General features: G+C 50.0%; 2 protein-coding genes across 3 annotated transcripts in view; one reads left to right on the top strand and one right to left on the bottom strand.

Moving 5' to 3' along the window:
• CKAP2L (cytoskeleton associated protein 2 like) overlaps positions 1 to 4,485 on the top strand; it is a 29,809-nt gene extending 25,324 nt beyond the window's left edge. For both annotated transcript variants that reach the window (XM_058534626.1, XM_058534625.1), the window contains 3 exons: positions 131 to 194; positions 1,621 to 1,810; positions 3,277 to 4,485. In XM_058534626.1, the coding sequence (XP_058390609.1) occupies positions 131 to 194; positions 1,621 to 1,810; positions 3,277 to 3,502 (480 nt within the window). In that variant the 3' untranslated portion in view covers positions 3,503 to 4,485. The remainder of the gene's footprint in view (positions 1 to 130; positions 195 to 1,620; positions 1,811 to 3,276) is intronic.
• A 5,855-nt stretch (positions 4,486 to 10,340) lies between these two features.
• NT5DC4 (5'-nucleotidase domain containing 4) lies at positions 10,341 to 18,532 on the bottom strand. The gene is made up of 16 exons (XM_058534664.1): positions 18,456 to 18,532; positions 17,846 to 17,919; positions 17,631 to 17,748; positions 17,456 to 17,551; positions 17,155 to 17,261; positions 16,988 to 17,045; positions 16,575 to 16,668; positions 16,329 to 16,382; positions 16,002 to 16,085; positions 15,653 to 15,685; positions 14,831 to 14,954; positions 14,558 to 14,626; positions 14,270 to 14,440; positions 13,509 to 13,560; positions 13,064 to 13,124; positions 10,341 to 10,435 (listed from the first exon to the last, which is right to left on the bottom strand). The coding sequence occupies exons 1-16, from the start codon at positions 18,530 to 18,532 to the stop codon at positions 10,346 to 10,348; spliced, it is 1,362 nt and encodes a 453-aa protein (XP_058390647.1). The 3' UTR covers positions 10,341 to 10,345.
• Between the last annotated feature and the right edge of the window lie 1,370 nt (positions 18,533 to 19,902).

Below are 19,902 nucleotides of genomic sequence, written 5' to 3'. Positions count from 1 at the left end.
AGACAAGAGGTAAGAAAGGAAACATTTTTATTATAAAAAGAAGTTCAATTGATGTTACACAAAGTTCCTTAGATCATTTTTTCCGTGAATATTTTTAATACTGTTCATGTATTTCCTTCCTTCCTTCCAGCCAATACAAGAGTTGCGAGAAGTTGTTCTTAATATTTTGCAAGACCCAAACAGAATCACAGAAGGTACTATTTTTAGATTCATTCCCTCCAGCCGCTCAAGTAAAAGTCATCAAGGAACACATAGGGAAAAAAGAGAAGAATTATAAATCCCCTGAAGTGCCTCTCACTTCTTGGTTTCCATACCCTGGCCTTTTCAGCCATCATCAGCAGCTGATTTATTTCTATTATTACAAGCAAATGTACTGCCCAACAGCGAACAAAGGTTGTTTCCACCAGAGGAGCCTAGACTAGAGTGTCTTGCTTCCCTGGAGTCCTAGGTAGGAGAAGACAAGTGGCTCTTTATCAGAAAAGACTGAGGCAAAAGGGAGAAATGCCTGGGTTTAAGTTACATGTTTAATCATAGCAAACCCACCAAAACTTATACATCCAAATTCATGTTATACCTTTAAAAATAGCCATCTCAGGAATCTTTTCACTTAGTTAACCATTGCTGTCATCGGTCAGAACCTTTAGAGAACTATTCTCTGAAAAATATTGTGCCAAATACAGTGAGTAGCACATTATAATTGCTTATAATATTTGTTATATGAATGGAAAGAAAACATGCTACCATGAGAAAATAAAACAGATTATTTTTATTATCTTAGAAGGTGACAAATCATTTTCCTTTAAGAGTAGATTGAACTTTGGGGAACAATCAAGTAATGTGAAATTATTGCTAACTAATCCATTACTTTTGTGAATAGGTCATAGAGTAGATATACTCAATGGTACTCTTGCTGGGAATTGTGCTACAATTCAGACATTTGTTTATAATATATGGCAGTGAGTGTTCTTCAAAGAGATAAAAAGAGGAGTCAGGAATCCATGCCTTTCCCACTTGTTGGCCCCTGTTGACCTCTCTTGAGGTCTCAGCCTCCAGCCACAATATCTGCCTGTCTCAGTCTAATTTCCTTCCCTTCCTTTTGGTTGTTGTGGTTGGCCTATCATTTAAATTGTATTAACACAAGACATTTTTTCACCCACTGTCCAAGGTGATAGCCCTCTGGTCTTCCCTGGATAGGGAGGGGATCAGGAGGTCAAGTGTGTTAACCCTAGTGATTAAGTAAATTGATGCAAGGTATGGTGTAAGGGTAAAAGGCCAATGATTAGTCCCTAAGGGAGCTCTCTGGAGAGTGAATAAGAGATTGGGGATGTGTTCAGAATGTTGAAAGGGTATCAAGGATCCATCCTCAGGTGGCAAGGAGGCCCAAAGGCTGTCTGGAGGGCTGGTTAGGAGGATGGCCTGATGTAGCAGGGCATTACTACAGGCCTCAGCAGGGAAAACGAGTTATAAGTCCCACTTCAAATCAGTTACTCTTTATTTAATATGTGGAGTACATGAGGACCCTGGGAAATCATTGTATATAATGCTTTTTCATTTCATTGATTTTTAGCTTCAGTATTAAATTGCTAAGTTTTACTTTCCTTCTTGATCTTGTATACACAGGAATTACCTCTGACACTTTAGTTGCTGAAACTAATATAACGTCAATAGAAGAGCTGACCAAGAAGATGGAATCTGAAAAGTCTTGTCTTTCTCCAAAAGAGAGGGGAAAGGTTACAGCAACACCCCAAATAACCAAGACAGAACAGGATAATCATCCTGGTATCAAATTACAGATCGCCTCAATTCCTAGGTAAGCAAACTCTAAGGCAGGCTTTGTGTTCACAGGTCTAATTCAAGTCCAGTTCCCAGTTTCTCCTCTACAGCTCCAGAATACCTGCAATTTATTGATACCTTCTGCTTCATATGAGGACCAGGCAGTCTAATCCATCTTTGGTGTTAAGGGAGGGAGCCAAGGGTGAGGGGGGGGTTGGAACCATTGACAGGAAGATCTGTGTCCTTTCTCTGCACACACACCTTTCCCCTTCACACGACCCCTAAAGAGACCTGCCCTGCAATGTGGAAGGTGCTGCTGCAGTCAGGAGGGATGGGATGAATTCACCTCCTCCCTCCTGGAATCGGTCCTCCCTCTTTACCCTCATTTGTCCTGCACTTGCAGATCCCACCTACCTTTCCTGCCAGCCCCAGGGTAGGGGCAGCAGGGGGAAGCACAAAGTGCCCAGCAGGGGCAAGCTCTGTAGCTGCAGTAAGAAGGAGCAGTGAATGGCCCTGTGAGAACAGAGGGAAGTCAGGTTGTACTAGTTAGAGGCTGCTCACAGTATCAAAAGTGTGTGTTTTTTTTAACAAGCATAAGTTTAAGGCAGAATCCGGATTAATTTAAGGAAGCGTGTCAGGGTATCAATGTCATTTTCTAAAACATTAATGTAACATCAATCTCTGTTTGTGATCTTGAAAGGATTTTTCCAAACAAAAGCACCAGGACTGCAGGTCCATATTTTATTCCCTGGAAAGCACAGCTGGGCCTCTTCCAGTCCTCAACTCCTCTCCCAGACATGTCATTTCCCCACTACAGGCAGCTCATGGATGGATGAAGGCAAGCAGTTGATCCGCAAACCAACTTTTGCTGGCTCTGGCATTTATTATGAGAGTTGTTAGCAGACTGGCCTGCTAGTATTGCTTAGGCTAATGTAATCAGTTGTTTTGTGAAGTGTAGACAAGATTTATGACATGGAAAGGTCTCTGCAACCTATCCTCCAGGCTACTTTTTATTAGAATGCATTAAAGTTTACAAAGAAGATGCCCAGTTTGTTCCAGTTTCAATTTGTGGTTTCGTCTACCATCTTAAAAGATGTTTTTTTGAATACTTGACTGTCAACACTAGAAAGAATCTTAGAATTCATTAGTCCAACCCCATTTGGTGTTAGGCCCAATTTCCTCAAAACATGTCAACTCTTTGAAAGTTTATGGAGTAAACAAAGACCAACTAACTAGTGGTTGACTTCAAATAAAAGCACACAATGCCTCATTCAATAAATCCTTATGCTTCCACTATCCAAGAGCAGATGAACACCACCCAATTCATTCTGACAATCAAAGAAAAGCCATCTTAGGACAAGAGCTGCTCCAGACATGTCTCGTATCAACCTACATTGATATGTCTATCATGTTTTATCATAGAATAAGAAAAAAATAAAGAATAGTAAGTATAATTTCAGAAGAAGTTATAAGGTTTTGAATGCCTCTCTTTCTGTCTCGCAGAATACACGGAATGCCAGAAGTGCAAGACATGAAGCTTATCACTCCTGTTCGGCGTTCAGCAAGGATCGAGCAAGCGGTGTCCCGCTATCCGGAAATGCTGCAGGAACACGACTTAGTAGTGGCTTCTCTTAATGAGCTCTTAGAAGTGGAAGAAACAGAGTGTTTTATATTCCGTAAAAATGAGGCTTTGCCTATAACATTAGGGTTTCAAATCCTTGAATCATAATTACTTGATGCTTTTTTTTTTTTTTTTTTTAAAAAAAAGCCTCCATGAGACAAGAAATGCCCGTGTCCAGATGACCTGGAAGAAACTATATAATGGAAAGGCATCATGGATGTAGATGATGGGCTCTCAGGACTTAGAAAGTAATTCACTGGGCTGACTCTCAAATTTTATATCCCACAGGAGAGGTTTAGTTTTTAAAGGCTGTAGTTGGCCACAGATTTATAGCATACATAGATTTCAAACTATTGAATAGTAATTTACCCCACAAGTATGGTAAAAATTTGCTCTTTATTGATCTGCTTGAATCCCAACATAGTTATTTTTTGTATCAGAAGGTGGGTGCCACAATGTGATAGACCTTCCCTCTTGCATCCACCTTAGCAGAGAGGGCAAGTCCTCCCAGCATAGAAGATCTGAGTTTAGAAACTAGCCTTCCTAGCTATACAGGACATGACAGACTATCTGGGCAAATGCCCTCATTTTACAGATGGGTTTATACTAGCGATGCCTTTGCACAGAGGTGGCAAATGACTTTTAGGTGTGATCTTTGACTTAACTCACGGTATCCCTGTAGATGAGGAGTAATTCACGCGATTTCTGTGCCAGGTCTCCTCTAATGAACCACAATCCTGAATTGGGATGCTCATCTAGCTTTTTATATCTAAATCTAATTTTGCATTTGTTATTCAGAAATGCTTCAAATAAAAACAAAAGGGAGCAGGGCAGAGGGGTGGGGAGGGGACGCTTGCTTTTTCACTGCAATTCTTTGCTCTGCTGAGGGACACCTGGCCTGAGAAGACAGTACAAGCCCCAGAGACTTACAGGTTGCCTTTCCTTCCTCCTGGGCAACTGCTTATGGAAGGTAAAACCAGAATCATTGTGTAAATATAATGTATAGAAAAACCTAGTCAACATATTTAAAATTTTAGCTTTCTTAAGTATTATCTAAAACAAGAAAAAACATTAAATTTTGTTCATTCGTGCTTGTTTATCTTATTTATTATAGAAAACAGTGATGATAGCTTGACTTAGAGAATTAGGAGTTTATGTGGAGAAACACCATAGGCTATCCCAAGAGGCCTCACAGGGAGCATTCATTACCATGGAGAGCTCACCTTGATCAAGGGTCTGACCATCAGCCTCACCCGGGAACTGGATTTTTTCATTGTGAGGGAAGCAGATCCATCTCTCCAGGTCAGATTTATAATAATGAGGTTCATAAAACTGAGCTGTAAAACCATAGTGCTAATAGACTAACTTGCAATAAGAAATAGGTTGTCACCACCACCAAAATGCAGGAATCCACACAGCCAGCCCTTTCCTTCCTTTAGACAGACATGCTTTACCTGTGAGGCCAAATAATACTCGGGGGTTGCTGAGAGATCACAAAATCTGAAAATGGGACTTAGAGAAATCAAATGTTCAAAATCACCGGACTAAAAGAATCTGAAGCCAGTCCCTCCATGTTAGGAATGTCCTCGCCGCAGACCTCAGACCCTGCCTCTTACGTCCGTTGACCAAGTCCTTGTGATTGGACCTGTACCGCTATCTTTTGTGCAGTCACCTTTCCTTTGGCTTTAGAATGGTTCATCCTTGCCACCCATTGCCTACGCCCACCCAGGCCTGGGAATCACTTGTCTCTTTATGATGATTTTACAGGTCCCTCCTCAGGACCATTGTCTTAATATTACAGCTCAGTTCTCAAAAGAGCAACTTTATTTTCTTTATTGCCAGTTCCTTGCAGGATGTCTCACAGTATCACTCTGAGTACTAATAACAGTGTAGGTTGAACTGTTGGCGTCTAATAATGTATAGTTTTCAAAGTGACAAATTGGAGGTTTTGAACAGCCTGATTAGACTAAATAGCATCCTCAGGATATAAAAGGATGTGGAAATGATTGTGGGTGGCACATCAACTGTAGAAAACTGTACCCTAATTCTAAAGCTCTTTGTAGATTCTCAATAACCCTCTTGTTTAGTAAATAGCTGTTCCTAGAAACCAGGAACAGGAGGGAGGGAGAGAGGGGAGGAAAGAAGGCAGGCCCCTAATCACTTGGAAGAAGGAGTCATAGGGAATTGCAATGGAAATACGGGCCTTGACAGAAATCAAGTCTCATGCTGTTTAAGGACAGCTGCTTGGAGGAAGTGAGTGTAAAGCTGGGTTTAAGGGAAGATCAACAAGGATAGTTGTATACTGGCATCCCTGTGCAAGATGACCGTGAACCGGAAGACAGGGAGGAGAGGCATGACAGTCCACATTTATCACTGTTTGCTAGGTACCAGGTACTCGAGCTACAGAAGGCATCTGTTGTTGCCTACCCAGCATGTAGTCCTTCCAATAAGAGCACCCGGTTTCCTCAGGACCACCTCTTTCCCACTCACGGTCCACGGGTGTAAGAGCAGAGGACCCCACCCAGGGGTGAGCTGTGACCCAGGCTTAGTCCACCAAAGCCCAGCGTCTCCTGGCCAGTGGTATTGATTGGAGGGTGGGGTCATGTCTCGGTCAAAACCAGTGAGACTCATTTCCCAGACTTTAGTGGTGGAGTTGCCGAACAGAGAAAATGAAAGTCTGTAAGCCGTCTTATAACCATGTGGAAAAAAATCTGCCAGAGAATGGCACCAACACAGAATAAACGTGAGAGCTGGAGAGACTGAGGTTTTGTCCAATGACATCATTTGGTCCCCTGGCCAAAGCCTGGAGCCAGTCAAGCCCTGGACTTTTCAATGATGAGACGATAAATGCTCTTTCTCTTAAGCCAGTTTCATTTAGGTTTCTGTCAGTTGCTAGGGGAAAACTCCTGACTAGTACACACACATCCAGTAGTATGTTTATGGAATTATGCTGACTCTGGCCATGTCCCATGCATATTATCTCACTACCTCCCCACAATAGCTTTATGACATAGGTATGGAAACAGTAGTTAGACAGTAAGTGACAGGGCTAAAATTTCAAACTCAGGGCTGTCTGGCTTTAAGACCAGAGCTTTTTTGTGTGTGTGTGAGGAAGATCGGCCCTGAGCTAACATCTGCCAATCCTCCTCTTTTTTTTTTTTTTTTTTTTTTGCTGAGGAAGACTGGCCCTGGGCTAACATCCATCCCCATCTTCCTCCACTCTATGTGGGATGCCGCCACAGCACGGCTTGACAAGTGGTGAGTCGGTGCACGCCCGGGATCCGAACCGGCAAACCCTGGGCCACCACAGCGGGGCACGCACACTTAACCACTTGCGCCACCGGGCCAGCCCCTAAGACCAGAGCTTTTCACTCCTATTTCTATTTAAAGTAGGGACATGAGGACTAGGATGGTGATGAGGAAAGAGCAAATCTCAGAAAGAAATTCTTAAACTATTCCCGGTTTACCAAACAGGAATTTCTGTGATAGCCAAAGTACTGCCATTTGTTCTACAGATGAGGTGACTTCATCACATTTTTACCACAAGGTCACTACCCCAGGGATGATGCTTCTGTTCTCTCCATTTCTACTGCTCAGGACTGGATGCTGGAATTAGGGTATTGATTCAGCTGCCATAACTAGTCCCAAATGGAAATGCATCTCTCACATCAGCAGTCCAAGTGACACAGTCCAGAGCTCATATGGTGCCCGGCCCAGGCCACGTCTGTGTCATGGCTCTGCCATCCCTAGGGTGCAGCCTCATCCATATGGCCAAGGATGGCTCCCAACCAATTTCATATTCCAGCCAGTGGGAAAGGGGAAGGGGGGAAGTGGAAGGCACACCTTCTGCTTTTAAGGTCATATCTTGAAAGTTGGATGCATTATTTCTGCTTAGGATAGAGGGGCCAGAACTTCATCACTTGCCCCCACTCATCTTCAAAGAAGGCTGGGAAAAGTCTTTTGTGTGGCCACGGGCCCAACTAAAAATTCTTCCAGAAATGGGGTATGACTTCTCAGTGTCTACCACAATCTTAGTAACGGAGTACATCTCTCACTAAGATGTAGGTAAACAAGTATAGAAGTGACATCAGGTTTAAAAAAAAAAAATTGCATCAAATGAACAGCCCCCAGATAGAAGTATCTCCCACCCTACATCGCCCCAGATGAGTTCCTAAGGGTTTAGGAAGAGTTCTAATCCAAAGCTTTGTAGCCTTTCCCCACTTCCTCTTGTCTTACACTCTCTTTTGATACCTTTTGCCCTACCCTTTCCCCTGCAATTCTACAAGCAGACCCAGAGTAATAATAACACCAGGTGACATGGTTCACTCAATAAAACATACAGGACACTGTGGGTGCCAGAGATACAATGATGAACCAAATGACCTGACCCCATGGAGCCAAGAATCTAGTGGGGTCATACATTAAAGGATCTGCTCCAGGCAGAAGGAAAAGCATGGCAAAGGCCCTGTGTTCACTTCTTCCCTTCCTTTTACAGGGTCTCTCTCCCTTTTGTCCCCTCTCTCTCCCTCACTCTTTCTTCTTCAGAACCCATAAGGATCTTCTGCCCAACTATTTATCCCCCAGGCCCTTTCTGCATCCTCTCTACCCTAGGAAGAAATTGTAAGGGTTGATTTTTGTCGTATTAGCTAGCGTACTATATTTCAGCACCTTTCCAGAAGATCATGGGTCCTAGGGTCTGAGCAGTTTTCCTGACAAAATACTACCCTCTGGCCCTTGAATAAGAATCTAATGTTTAAAAACAAGGCCAGGGATATCTGGTCATTGCCTGGAGAACCTGCCCTTGTGACTTTGTGGCCCAAAAGTCAATCCAGGAAGAATGAAAGGCCTTTAGCAGTGCCAGACCTGGAACCTCCTGAAATGCACAGGAGATGTGAAAAAATGACTGTGAACTCTGAGCACACGGCCTGTTGTCCCTTATTTATCCTCAGATATTCCAAATGTTTCCCTTGTTTATCCACGGAAAATGAACTAGTGAACTATGTCACAGAATTATTCCTTCAAGAGTTTGTTTTTTCATTTCAAACATGTAGATACAGTCATTCTAAGCCTCCATATAATGCCAGATGAGACCGCTAACAGACAAAAAGTGAACTATAGGAGTGAATTCAAATCAGTGACATCAGAACAATGAAGGGCCAGGGCTTAATACCACAGAGCAGCTCCTGCCACAATAAAGAGTCAAATTTTTGTCTGTTTTGTTGCAGGGAAAGATTTGCCCTGAGATAACGTCTGTTGCCAATCTTCCTCTTTTTTTTTTCCCTCCCCCAAACCCCAGCGCATGGTTGTATATCCTAGTTGTAAGTCGTTATAGTTCTTCTGTGTGAGCCGTCACCACAGCATGGCAACTGACAGATGGGTGGTGCAGTTCTGCAACTGGGAAACGAACCTGGGCCGCCAAAGAGGAGAGTGCCGAATTTTAACCACTAGGCCATCAGAGCTGGCTCAAGAATCAAGTTTTTAAATCATGAGTATGACTTTTTATATGTTTTGATGGATGTATACGGCAAGTTCAAAGACATTTGGGCTCTCTCATTTACTGTCTTGCATAGTGACCTGGAATGAAGGAACAGTTAATGAGGTCATCTATAGCCAATAAGGTATTACTAGTAAGAGAATCAAAAATGCACAGAAATACTATTTTTGAAAAGAAATATATAGAAGTAAAATTGGACATGAAATATAAGGTAGCTCGGGGGAACCGGGTAAAATAATTCCACTTGTTACACACATTTCCAAATAGCTAAAAGGCCATGGGAGATGCCTTCTAGGGCAATGGCAATATTCCTTCCTCCTCCCTAAAAGAAGCTCCAAATCTGTTACATTTAGGAGATTTCAATATGGATGCTTTTTCTCTCTTCCATACTTTTCCTGTTATCTGAAAAATATCTCAAGGAGAAGATGACCCATGATGCTGGCCCACAATCCAGGATTCAGTCAGCCTCGATGCAGCCCTTCTGGTCCTCGTCTCTCTGCCCTCAGCCATATAAGAAACAAAAGAAGCTGATTATGGAAACTTTCTTCCCAAGCTCACACGTGACTCCCAACCAGGGTTAGAAAATGTGTCACAATGCCCTCGTCTGGGCTGGGATGGAGATGAGGGAGTAAAGAGGTCAAATCACACACATCCCCAGAGAGCCCGCAGTTACTGATGGGAGTGTGCTCAGCCCTCTGATGGGTTTGGACGGAAAAATAGTTGCAAACCACTGATTAAAGATTATTGATGTACTTGAATTTTGAGCTCTTAGGCAGGAGTAAAGTAGCTTATGATTCGGTTCCCACATTGTCGGGCACGCAAGAGGCACTCAGTAAACATTGGTTGAAAGAATGCTCTGAGCCTGGAACCACCCAGCTAAAGGGAAGCTGTGAGATGGACATTTTAAAAATTGAGCCCCAGGGTAGAAACAAGAACCCTCATGCAGGGTTCAGAGATGCAGAACCAGGCTAGGAGCTGCGTCTGCCGCTCATGAAAGCTCAAAGGGGGATCAGGCAGCACAAAGTGACAGGGGTGGAACCAGGAGCCCCTACTCATTGTGTTTATAAAGGCTGTCTGGAGAGGAACCTGGCTTGGGAGAGCATGTGTTCTGCAACCTCTCCCAGAGTGGGAATGGGTTTGTCAGATGAATCAGCCAAAAGTAGTCTGCAGAAGTACAAGGCGCCTGTACAGTCAGCTAACCCATGAGTCTGGGCGTAGAGCCCGCGGTTCTTGTCCCTATCGGACCCAATGCCCCATTGTAAAAGCAAATATTTCAATGTCCTCTTTTCTATCCTGAATTGAAATTCATAGATAATATAATTATTATCTCTATAATTTTAAAAATTTCAAATACCCAGGAATGATTACATGATGGTAGCCCCAAGTCACTGAGCTCCTTGGCCACAGCCAGGTGGCTCCTCCCAGCTCTGCTGTGGAGAGAATCGACCGGACACCACCTAACAACTCACCTTCTGGCTGCAGGAGAGGAGGCAGAAGGCAGAATCCAGACTGGTCCGTTCTTGCTCCACAACTAACTCATGGGGCATCTGTAGGGTCAAACCCCGGGGGAGATGGAGTAACTCCATCAGTGGTAAGGCCTTCCAGGAGTCCTCAGTTATGCACAGACGCCCACACACACTCCACCCTCTGCCCACAGCTGCCAGCTTCCTGCCCAATGATGCTGCAGAAGAGGGAGCCCAGGAGGGTCAGCTGGAGAAGGAAGGTTCCGGCAAACGGACTTCACTTCCTCAGAACTCCCAGGCCAGCATGGTCGGGAAGGTCAGATTTCTTCAAATGTTTCACCTGGGCGCCCAGGGGTGCTTTTTCTTCATCTGTCTGGTCTCTAATTTAGCAGTGATGTCTAACAGCGCAGAAAACTGTGCCTTGGACCCCCGGCCTTGCCAACAGGAATTCTCCATCCCTGCTCATCTAAAAGCCCAGAGATGAAATGAGGCTGCACAGTGAGAGCTCAGTTCACCTAGCGTGTGTCAGTGTGGTGCAGGGGGCAGAGGGTGTGCCCTGGAGATCAACAGCACAGCGTTCAAATCCCGGCTCTGCAGTCTGCGCGCAGTGCGACAACAAGTTACTTAGGTTCTCTGCACTTCCATTTAGCCAATGGTAAAATGAGGATAAGAAAACCTACTATGCTGGGTTATATTGAGCATTAAGCAAAATCAGTTAAAAAAAAAAAAAAAGTTTTCCTGCACTGTCTCCAGTGCAGGAAACATAGGAGACACTCAGAAAACGGTTTTTCCCCTCTCAAACACCTGGAACACAGCTGAGAGTGGCAAGGAAATCAGAGGACAGGGAGCCCCGGAGAACTAGTTTCAAGTTCAGATACTTGACTTCAGACTCTACATCTGACAAGACGGAAATAATGAGCTTCATTGGGAGAACGGACGTGCGTGCTCAGGAAAGCTCTGCCCTGGTCAGTCCCACGGCTCCGCCAACCCAGGGGCGTCACTGCTGCCTCAACTTCCCTGCTCTTAACCCGGGAGCAGCTCCAGGTCCTCCAGAGGAAAACCAGCTCCTGGAGCGTCTACTTCCTCTGGAGTCACGGTCTGTTTACTCAGAGTAGAGGGACTGCAGCCTTCCTCCTTACAACTGGTATCATTTGTACTAAGGAAATAATGAGAGAACGTGGTCTCACTTTAAAGGAGGAGTTAAGGTTGGTCATGGGGAAAACTTCCCCAGCATCCTATGTCACGGTAACTCCTCGCGTGCGTTTTTTACGGTGCGGACAGTTATCTGCAAGGCTGTGACCCACTGGTGTCTGGAGGTGGGAGATTGGGTCTGGTGACCTCCAGAGCTCTTGGCAGGGCTGGGGACCGGTGTGTCCTTCCGGGGCAGAGGGTCAGGGATGCCGGGGAGGTTCGCGGGGACCCACCAGCTCCGGGGCGGCCCGAAACAGCGAGCTGAGCGGGTAGTGCAGGAAGTTGAGGCAGGTGGCAGTGTAGAGGTCGGCGTAGCGCGTCAGCTGGCTGGAGAAGAGCGTCTGGCGGAAACCACAGCGGAACAGGCTGCCCATCGTGCTGTAGCACATGTCCAGCTCCCGGGTGACTCTCTGGCAGAGAGGAAGCACACCGAATCGAGATCCTATCCCCCCGGGACCTGCATCACCCACAGGCGATCCTGCCCTGCTGGGGCCAGGCCCAGCTCTGCCCTCCCTCTGTCTGTCACCTGGGCACGTTGAGGCCTTTGCCCACCGTAGGGAAGGAATTTAAAGGAATTTAAACCCAGGGGCCGCACACGTGTTATTCGGCCAGCACGGGGCTTTGGGAGGTGGGGCAGCTCTCCACCTTGCCATGGAATCCTCACAATCACCTGCTTGGTCCTGGAGAGTAACTACCCGGCACTGAACCCTCAGCATCACGTACCTTCTGGTGCCCCCACAGAGGGCTTTGCAGAGGCCGGCACACCCAGGCCCACTCTGCCCCACACCCATCCCAGCAGGCCCCCACCTCATCCCAGGCCCTGCTTTTAGAGGCTAGAGAACTGCTCTGGACATTTACTCCCAGCATGCTATTTTCCCTCTCTGAGCCTCAGTTTCCTCATCTGTAAAATAAAGATGACAATCCCTGCCCAGCCCACCTCTCCAGGCTGTGGAAGGATCAAACAGCACACAGGGCTTTATACTCTGCAAAATCCTTCATTATTGGTCCCAGCTGGCCCTGGGATTGCCAGGTGGCCTGAATCCCTTTGACAGGACGTGCCACAAGGGGACGTTTTCCTTTCTTTTTTTCCCAGGACACATCAGCTCACCAGCCCTAAATCTCATCTTCTCAGGCCCTTTGACTGGCTGACCCCAGAAGCTGATCACAGCCGACTAGTCAGTCACATGAAGACCCAACCCGGCAGGCAGGCACTTCTCAAGAAGGGTTAATGGTGGAGATTGAGGGACAGCGGCCAAGCTCCGCAAGTCACCCCACAGGCTGAACTCAGCCGTTCCTCAACAGCGAGCACACTGCTGTCATTTGGAACATGGACCAGCAGAGGGCGCTGGCTGACAGGGACAGGAGGAGCTCCGCCAGGAATTAGATAACCGGGCTCCAGGGACTGGGAACAGAGCAGATCTGTGCAGGCAGCCCAAATTCTGGTATGCAGCCCAGAGGCATACACCCGCCCCCTGGCCCCCGCTGAGCCCTTCCCCTCCTCACTCGGCACCCCACTCTTACCTGAATCTCCCTCTTGGTGGAGTTGATGACTTGCAGCCCACAACTGCTCCCATCCATGTGCCTGGTACAAAAATGGCCACATCACGCAGGAGAGGAGCCTGGCCTCCAAGCTCCAGGCACAACCCCTCTAGACACCATGGGGGTTAGGGGGCACTCCACGGGCACCCAGTGAGGGCACGGGGCTGGGTGTGTGCGTGTGTGCGAGAGGGTAGGTGCCCCAAGTCCATGCTGTGTGGTCAGGAGGAAGGGCCTAGAGGGCACAGTGTGAGTGGTCCCAAGGGGGTCTGAGGGGTCCCAAAGTCCAGTTGACTAGGGAAGCCCAGCCTGAAACAGATCTTGATTTCCTGGCCACCCTGGCCAGGTCTTCCCTGCCGGGCCTGGGCGTAGGCCGCCACCGTCCATCCCTCTCTCCTCCCCGGTAGGGGCCACAGGCCGGGGGTCTCACTGGTATAACTCGGCCAGGTGCATGTCCAGCCTTTTCAGCTCCGCCATCCGCTCTGCAAAATGGACAAGGGACAGCAGGGGTGAGTGACAGCCTTGCCCACCTTTGCCTCAGGCCACCTTCAGCCACGTGGTGAGGATAGAGCAGTCACCAAGGGTCTGCACCCCCCAGCTATGTGCATAACATCCTTGGCCCCTTCCTTACACCAAGTGAGACTCTGCCCAGAGCAAAACAGGGACAGCAGAGCCTGTGGGACAGGTGAGGAAACTGGCCAGGGAGTCAGGTGACCCACCCAAGGTCACACGGCAATGACTCACACCCAGCTCTCAGCACAAACTCGAATTGTTTGGGCTCATAGCAACTCCTGACCCTGACGATACTTCAAGTCATTCCCAGGCGGGGGAACGTACCTTCTGCTCAGTAAAGGTTCTCGGGGCGGGTGGGGAGGGTGGGGTCAAGTGAGGAAGGAAGCCTCAGACTACAAACACCACAGGACTCTGGAGTCAGGAGATGGGGATTTGAGTCTCAGCTTTGTCCCTTCCGGCTGTGTGACTTTGGGCAAGCTGCTTAACCTCTCTGGGTCTCTGTTTCCTCATGTGTAAAAGAGCCCCACTCTCATAAATCACAGAGTGGACAGTATTACCATGGTCACTGCTAACCCCCCACAGGAAAGAGGGGAGGATGACAATGGGGCCGTCCTCTGCGCTGCTGGCCGGTGCCCCCCTGCCCATCCCTGACCCCCTGCCCCCCGCCCCGCAGCTCACCCTTCTCTCGGGCCCAGATGTCCAGCTCCCAGGACAGCTCAGGAACCACCAGGCAAGTCCGCCAGCCCTGTTGCTTCTTGGACTTGAGGATGTCCCCAAAGACGTGGTCCCCGATGTACAGGATGTCCTTCCCCCGCACCCCGAGCAGCTGGCACACCACATCCGACGAGCCTGCCCCACCACGGAAGGACAGGCTCGCTCACAGCCCTTCCTGTCCTGGCAGGCAGGTTGGGGACGTGGGCTCCTGGTCGTGGGAGGGTGCCTGCGGAGGGTCGGGGTGGTGTCTACCTCCAGAGTAGACAGCACAGTGCTGGTGCGGCCCCGTGTAGGTGCCCACGCGGAGCTTGCCCGAGTCCTGGAGGGGACAAAGGGATGCCCTGGTCAGGGAGGGCAGTAGCCTGGGAGTGGCAGGGGGAACCATGGGGCGTGGGAGGCAGAAGGCAGCACCGGCCCCGAAGGAGTCCCTGGCTCCCTGCCTCCAGGGACAGATAGACCCGCACAGCAGCAGCTGCCCCAGGCAGGTCAAGCCTGAGAGGCAGCCTCCCTCCCCACGACATGGTCCAGCCCCTGCCATTACCGTGTTGACCTGTCTCAGCACGGTTCCCTCCGCAAAGAAGCGGGGCTTGTGCGTGTCCACCACAATCAGGTCGAAGTAGGACCTCCAGGGCCTGGCTGAGGCCTCGGCCTGTGGGGCAGGCGTGGGGGAGCATGTGCAGACACACTCACCGAGTCTGGAAAATCTGACCCTGACGCAGCTCGCAGGTCCTCAGCCAGGTCACCCGCCCCCTGCCCCTGGCGCCAGCCCAAGCTCAGCCAAGCTCTGCACTGGGGAGAGCTTGCCAACCAGTCTCGAGCCAACCCGGGTGCCCTGGGCCTGCATCCCAGCCAGACGAGCCATCGCCGGGCTCCAGAACCAGGGGGTCTGTCTGCCTAGCATCCTGGACCACGCTGGCACAAGGAACCGCTCGCAGGTATTTGTGGAGGCCAGTGTAGGATATCGTGAGGGCTCCGTGTCAGCCTCCGGAGCTCCTCAGGGCAAGTCAGAGACCCAGGGACACGTGACACAAGCACAGTGACTGAGTTAGAGCTCTGCTCACTCACTCACTCACCTGCCCTGTGACACCTGGTCACACGTGGAGCCCCGCCCCAAACACGTCATGGCCAAGGCCATAAGTGGCCTTCCCAATCCCCCCAGGTTCCTCCCATGGCCTGGCTGAGGTCACTGGCCTCCCACTCACTAAGGAGGTTCCAGCGAGGCCCACCCATGTGAAACGACCCCTCCTACACACTTGCTTCTTCCTCGAGGGGAGGGCTGACATGGGAGAGACCCTGGCCCTCCCTGCCCTAGGCACAGCTCACCCCAGCCAGGCACAGGGCACTCACCTCACCAACGCCAAACAGGTAGGTCATGATGGCCTGGCAGGGACAGGGCAAGGGTCAGAGCAGCTGGCTGGGCTGAGCCAGAGGCCACTGCCTGCCTCTGCCCTCACCCCGCAGGACACGCTGGGGACCACAGGAGCAAAATGGTGAGAAAATTGCTCATTTCCCTGAGAGGTGAAAAGGCCAAGAAATGGAATCCAAAATGCCAACCAGAAGGTGGGGGTAATAGGGTCTTGGCTCCTCCCCACTCCCTCGTTGTTTCCTAGAAGGCCTCAGTCTCCCCAGGGCCTGGAAGGAGGCAGTTCTCTGGGCTCGGAGATCGAGGGCCCCATCCCTCCATACACACACTCACGTCGGTGTAGTTGTAGCTGCTGTTGGTGGCCAGAAACACTTTCCCAACCTCCTTCATCTTGCCCAGCAGGATGGGGATTCGCGCCTGGGGTGGGATAGGAGCAATTTCCAGGGGTGGGCTCCCAGAGCTGCCCTGAGATCCCCTCCTCAGGCCTCAGCCTCCCCGCAGGCAGCTCTAGGCCGTGCAGGAGTGTCCATGGACCAGGCCAGGCTACAAAGCTCTGACCAAGTCTTGAGGGAGGCCAGGGAAGGGGAGCAGGCCACTGCCCTGGGGAGGAGCAGGACAAAGGGACAGGCCTGGTCATGACCCTGGTCTGTAGACACTCACGTCCTTCTCCACGTACTTCTCCAAGTCCTCCAGGGTCTTCTCCTTGAGACAGCCCTGCAGGAGGGAGCAGAGCTGTGTGTATGTGCGCATGTGTGTGCACACCTGCCATATGCCTGCATCCAAGAGAGGGGGAGCCCGGACCACAGTCCTCAGCAGGAAGAGGAGCGGAAACTCGGGGGGCTGGAGGCCTGGTAGTTGGCCCAAGAGAGCCGAGGGCAGACAGGCCAGGGGGCCTGGGCCACTCACCGAATGGTGGACGTTATCCATGGCTTCAGTCACATCCTGGAAGAGGCTTCGGAAGGACATGAAGAGGTTCCCATGCTGATAGCCGGTGTCACAGCTGGAGCAGGCCAAGGGGGGACAGGGGAGGCTGATAAGGGGGCCTAAGGTGACCACCAACCCTGGAGCCCTTACCAGAGTGACTCTTCCAGCCACACTAGGCTTATGTCCCAGCCATCCTGGGAGGAGTGTCACCCTGTGTTGAGGGTCATCCCTTGGGGGGCACTGGTTCCAAGGTTGGGGGTCCCCCTGCAGTGAAGGCATTGCCACTGAGCTCCTGGAGCCCTTCAAACCCCTCGGGAGGGGCCCACTTCAGGGCTTAGCCTAGGCAGTGGCAGTGTCCTGTGGTCACCCAGGGCTGGGCAAGGCACAGGACTCACTTGGTATAACGGGAGCAGCCGGAGAAGAAGTCCACCAGGCAGGCATAGAGGTAGGTTTCTGGGGTGGAGAGGCCAGTCAGTCACTGGCCCAGGGATCCAGACAGTGACCCCACTGGCCAGAGTGGGCCCCTGAGGACCACCTTCCCACACCCGCATCCAGCCCTCACCAGGCAGGTTGAAGAGTGTGTTGAGGATGTGGAACCGCTGCAGATTGTCCCTCTGAATGAACTTGCTGGGGTAGAAACTCCAGATCTCCGCCCTGGGGAGGGGGTGGGCTGGGTGCTGCCAATGCCCCCTCCCCAGTGCCTCCCAAAGGCCGGTCCAGGCCCTGCCATTCCTTCCTGCCTCCACCATCCCTTGCCTCCCTCCTTTATCCAGCTGGCATTGCTGAGCCTCTGCTGTGTGCCTGAGTCACTCCTCCCTCCCTTCTTTCCTCCAGCGTCCTTGCCAGACACCATTGTCCCTTACTCTGAGAGGAAGGTGAAGCCGTGTGTGCCCAGCAGCACGTTCCCATGGGCGTCCACCTTCAGCAGGTTCCCATAGAGCGCATCAAACACCAGCCCCCTGGGGAGAGAGCGCAGAGGACGGAGGTGCCAGCGCTGGTGACCCAGCCGCAGCCTCCCACCCCAGCGAGCCCCCGCACCTAGTGGGGAAGGCAGGGTCGTAGGTGTAGCGCAGGATCTCGTGCGGGTACCCGATGCACACCAGGCGCTCCAGCAGCAGCTCGAAGGCCAGTGCCTCATAGGCCGGGGACTTGTAGGCTGCAGGGGCCAAGCAGACCCAGGCCCGTTGGTGCCCACTCCCTGCGCCCTCACCTCCCGCTCAGACCCAAACCCCATGCGCTCCCTCCCTCCCTACCAGCCAGAGTGTAGTCCATGTCAAAGCCAAAGCAGCGAATCTTCCCCAGCGCCAGGCTGCGGTTGACAAAAATCCTGGGAAGAGGAGGAGGATGTTGGGACCAGCCCACCAACCGCCTAAACTCCAAGACCCAGGGCCTCCTTGGGTCTGAGTGTGTCTGAGCCCATGCAAGTGAGCGCGTGAGTGTGTGCCAGGAGCTGCAGAGGAGCAGGAGCTCACTGTCTCAGAGTGCCAGAGTGTGCTGGGGCGTCCTTGTGAGTGAGGATGTGTGATTGCCAGTGGCAGGTTGTTGCTCTCCTGAGTGGAATCACCGTGTCCAAGCTCAGGAATGACGCATTTGTCACAAATGGGCAGCACATGTCACCGTATGGGAGGGAAGTGAAGGGCACTCCCTCCCTGCCAGTGTATATTGTCAGTGTCTCCACCTGACAGGTCACTGCCCACCTATAGAACAATGTCCCCTTGCAAGCACAGGTGCTTGTCTATGTTGTGAGTGTCACTATATCTGTGTATTTAAAAGAGTCACTCTCGGGGCTGCTGTGTTATGTGGGGTATGTCAAGAAAGGGGGTGTATACAGGCTGAGATCCCCCACCCAAGTGCCCATCTCACCACTGGTGCCAGTCCTGCTCCGGGTCTTGAGAAGAAACCAGGCCCCGTGGCTTCCCTCTGGGCTCCATACTGTCCATTGCCGCCAAGAGTGAGGAGGAGGCAATGGTCACTTCCCCAGCCACCTGCACACTATCAGTGGGGCCCAGCAGCTCTCCTCTCCCTCAAACACTTCAGACACCACTGACCCAGCTGGCCCCACCCTGGGCCTCCATCTCCTCCTCCTTTGGGGGAGGAGTCAGCCAGATCAGTCTCTGATACCCTCGCCCTTCTTCCAGAAAGAAAGCAGTTACGATCAAAGAGGAACAATTCATCTATATTAGCCACTTCCATTTCTAGGGCTTATGCATCCAAGGACCTCCACCACCTAGAAGTGTAGCACAGAACCCAGAATGAAGAAAACAGGGTAGGAGACTCATGTACTTTAAAAATGAAAGCGTCTTTAATAAATACATAAAGAACTCAGGACTCTTGCTTTACACACAGTTCTAACACACTTGGTTATCAATTTTCCCAGCACTGGGCCATTTAAAGAAGTAATTGCTTAGAAGCATGCCAAGAGCTATAAGAAGTGGCAAATGACTAGAATCTCAGAATCAGGAAAAAAGTACAAAAGTGAGTATCCAAAAGTAGAGCAATCAGGACTATTTAGTATAGAGCTGTCAATAGCCCCTGAGGGCCCACAGTGCTGGTTTTACAACAAAGCACTATGACTTTCATTCAAAGCTTTGACCTGGATCATTCAGAAAGATTTACAAGATGTGGAGTGTCCTCTTTTAAAAAGGAAGACAAGTTTATGATGCATTTTAGAAAACTTCCTCTCCAAAATGGCTAAACTAAATGAAGTTAAGCACTCTTGAAGGGATAAAAATTATGTGAGAAAAAAGTATTTCAATGGAGTAGTTCTTTCCTTGACAATGCCAGAGGAGCAACTATTAGGATGATGAGGCAAGAGTGTGGAGGCTGCTGCATTCCTTCATTGAATGGATGGATGGATGGATGGATGGATGGATGGATGGATGGATGGATGGATGGACAGAGGGATGGGTGGGTGGGTGGGTGGATGGATGGATGGATGGATAGACAGAGGGGTGGATGGATGGATAGATGGATGGATGGATGGATGGATGGATGGATGGATGGATGGATCAACCAATGGATTAATGGATGGATCAATGGATCTGTGGATTGATGGATGACGGATGGATGAACAGACAGATGGTTGGATGGATGGATGGTTGGATGGTTGGATGGAAGAGTGGGTGGGTGGGTGGATGAATGGATGGATGGACAGACGGACAATTAGTGGGACAGACAGATGAACTATAAATGGCAGCCTTTATTGAGAGTGTCAGATAAGAATCAAGCTTCAGAAATCAGGAGGATTTCCAAAGTTCCTCTCACCCATGATTCTGTGCTTTCTGCTCATCTCAGGGAAACCTTTTAAAAA

Source organism: Diceros bicornis, chromosome 40 (assembly GCF_020826845.1).
Source record: "Diceros bicornis minor isolate mBicDic1 chromosome 40, mDicBic1.mat.cur, whole genome shotgun sequence".
NCBI lineage: Eukaryota > Metazoa > Chordata > Mammalia > Perissodactyla > Rhinocerotidae > Diceros > Diceros bicornis.
This window is presented reverse-complemented; position numbering and strand designations above follow the sequence as displayed.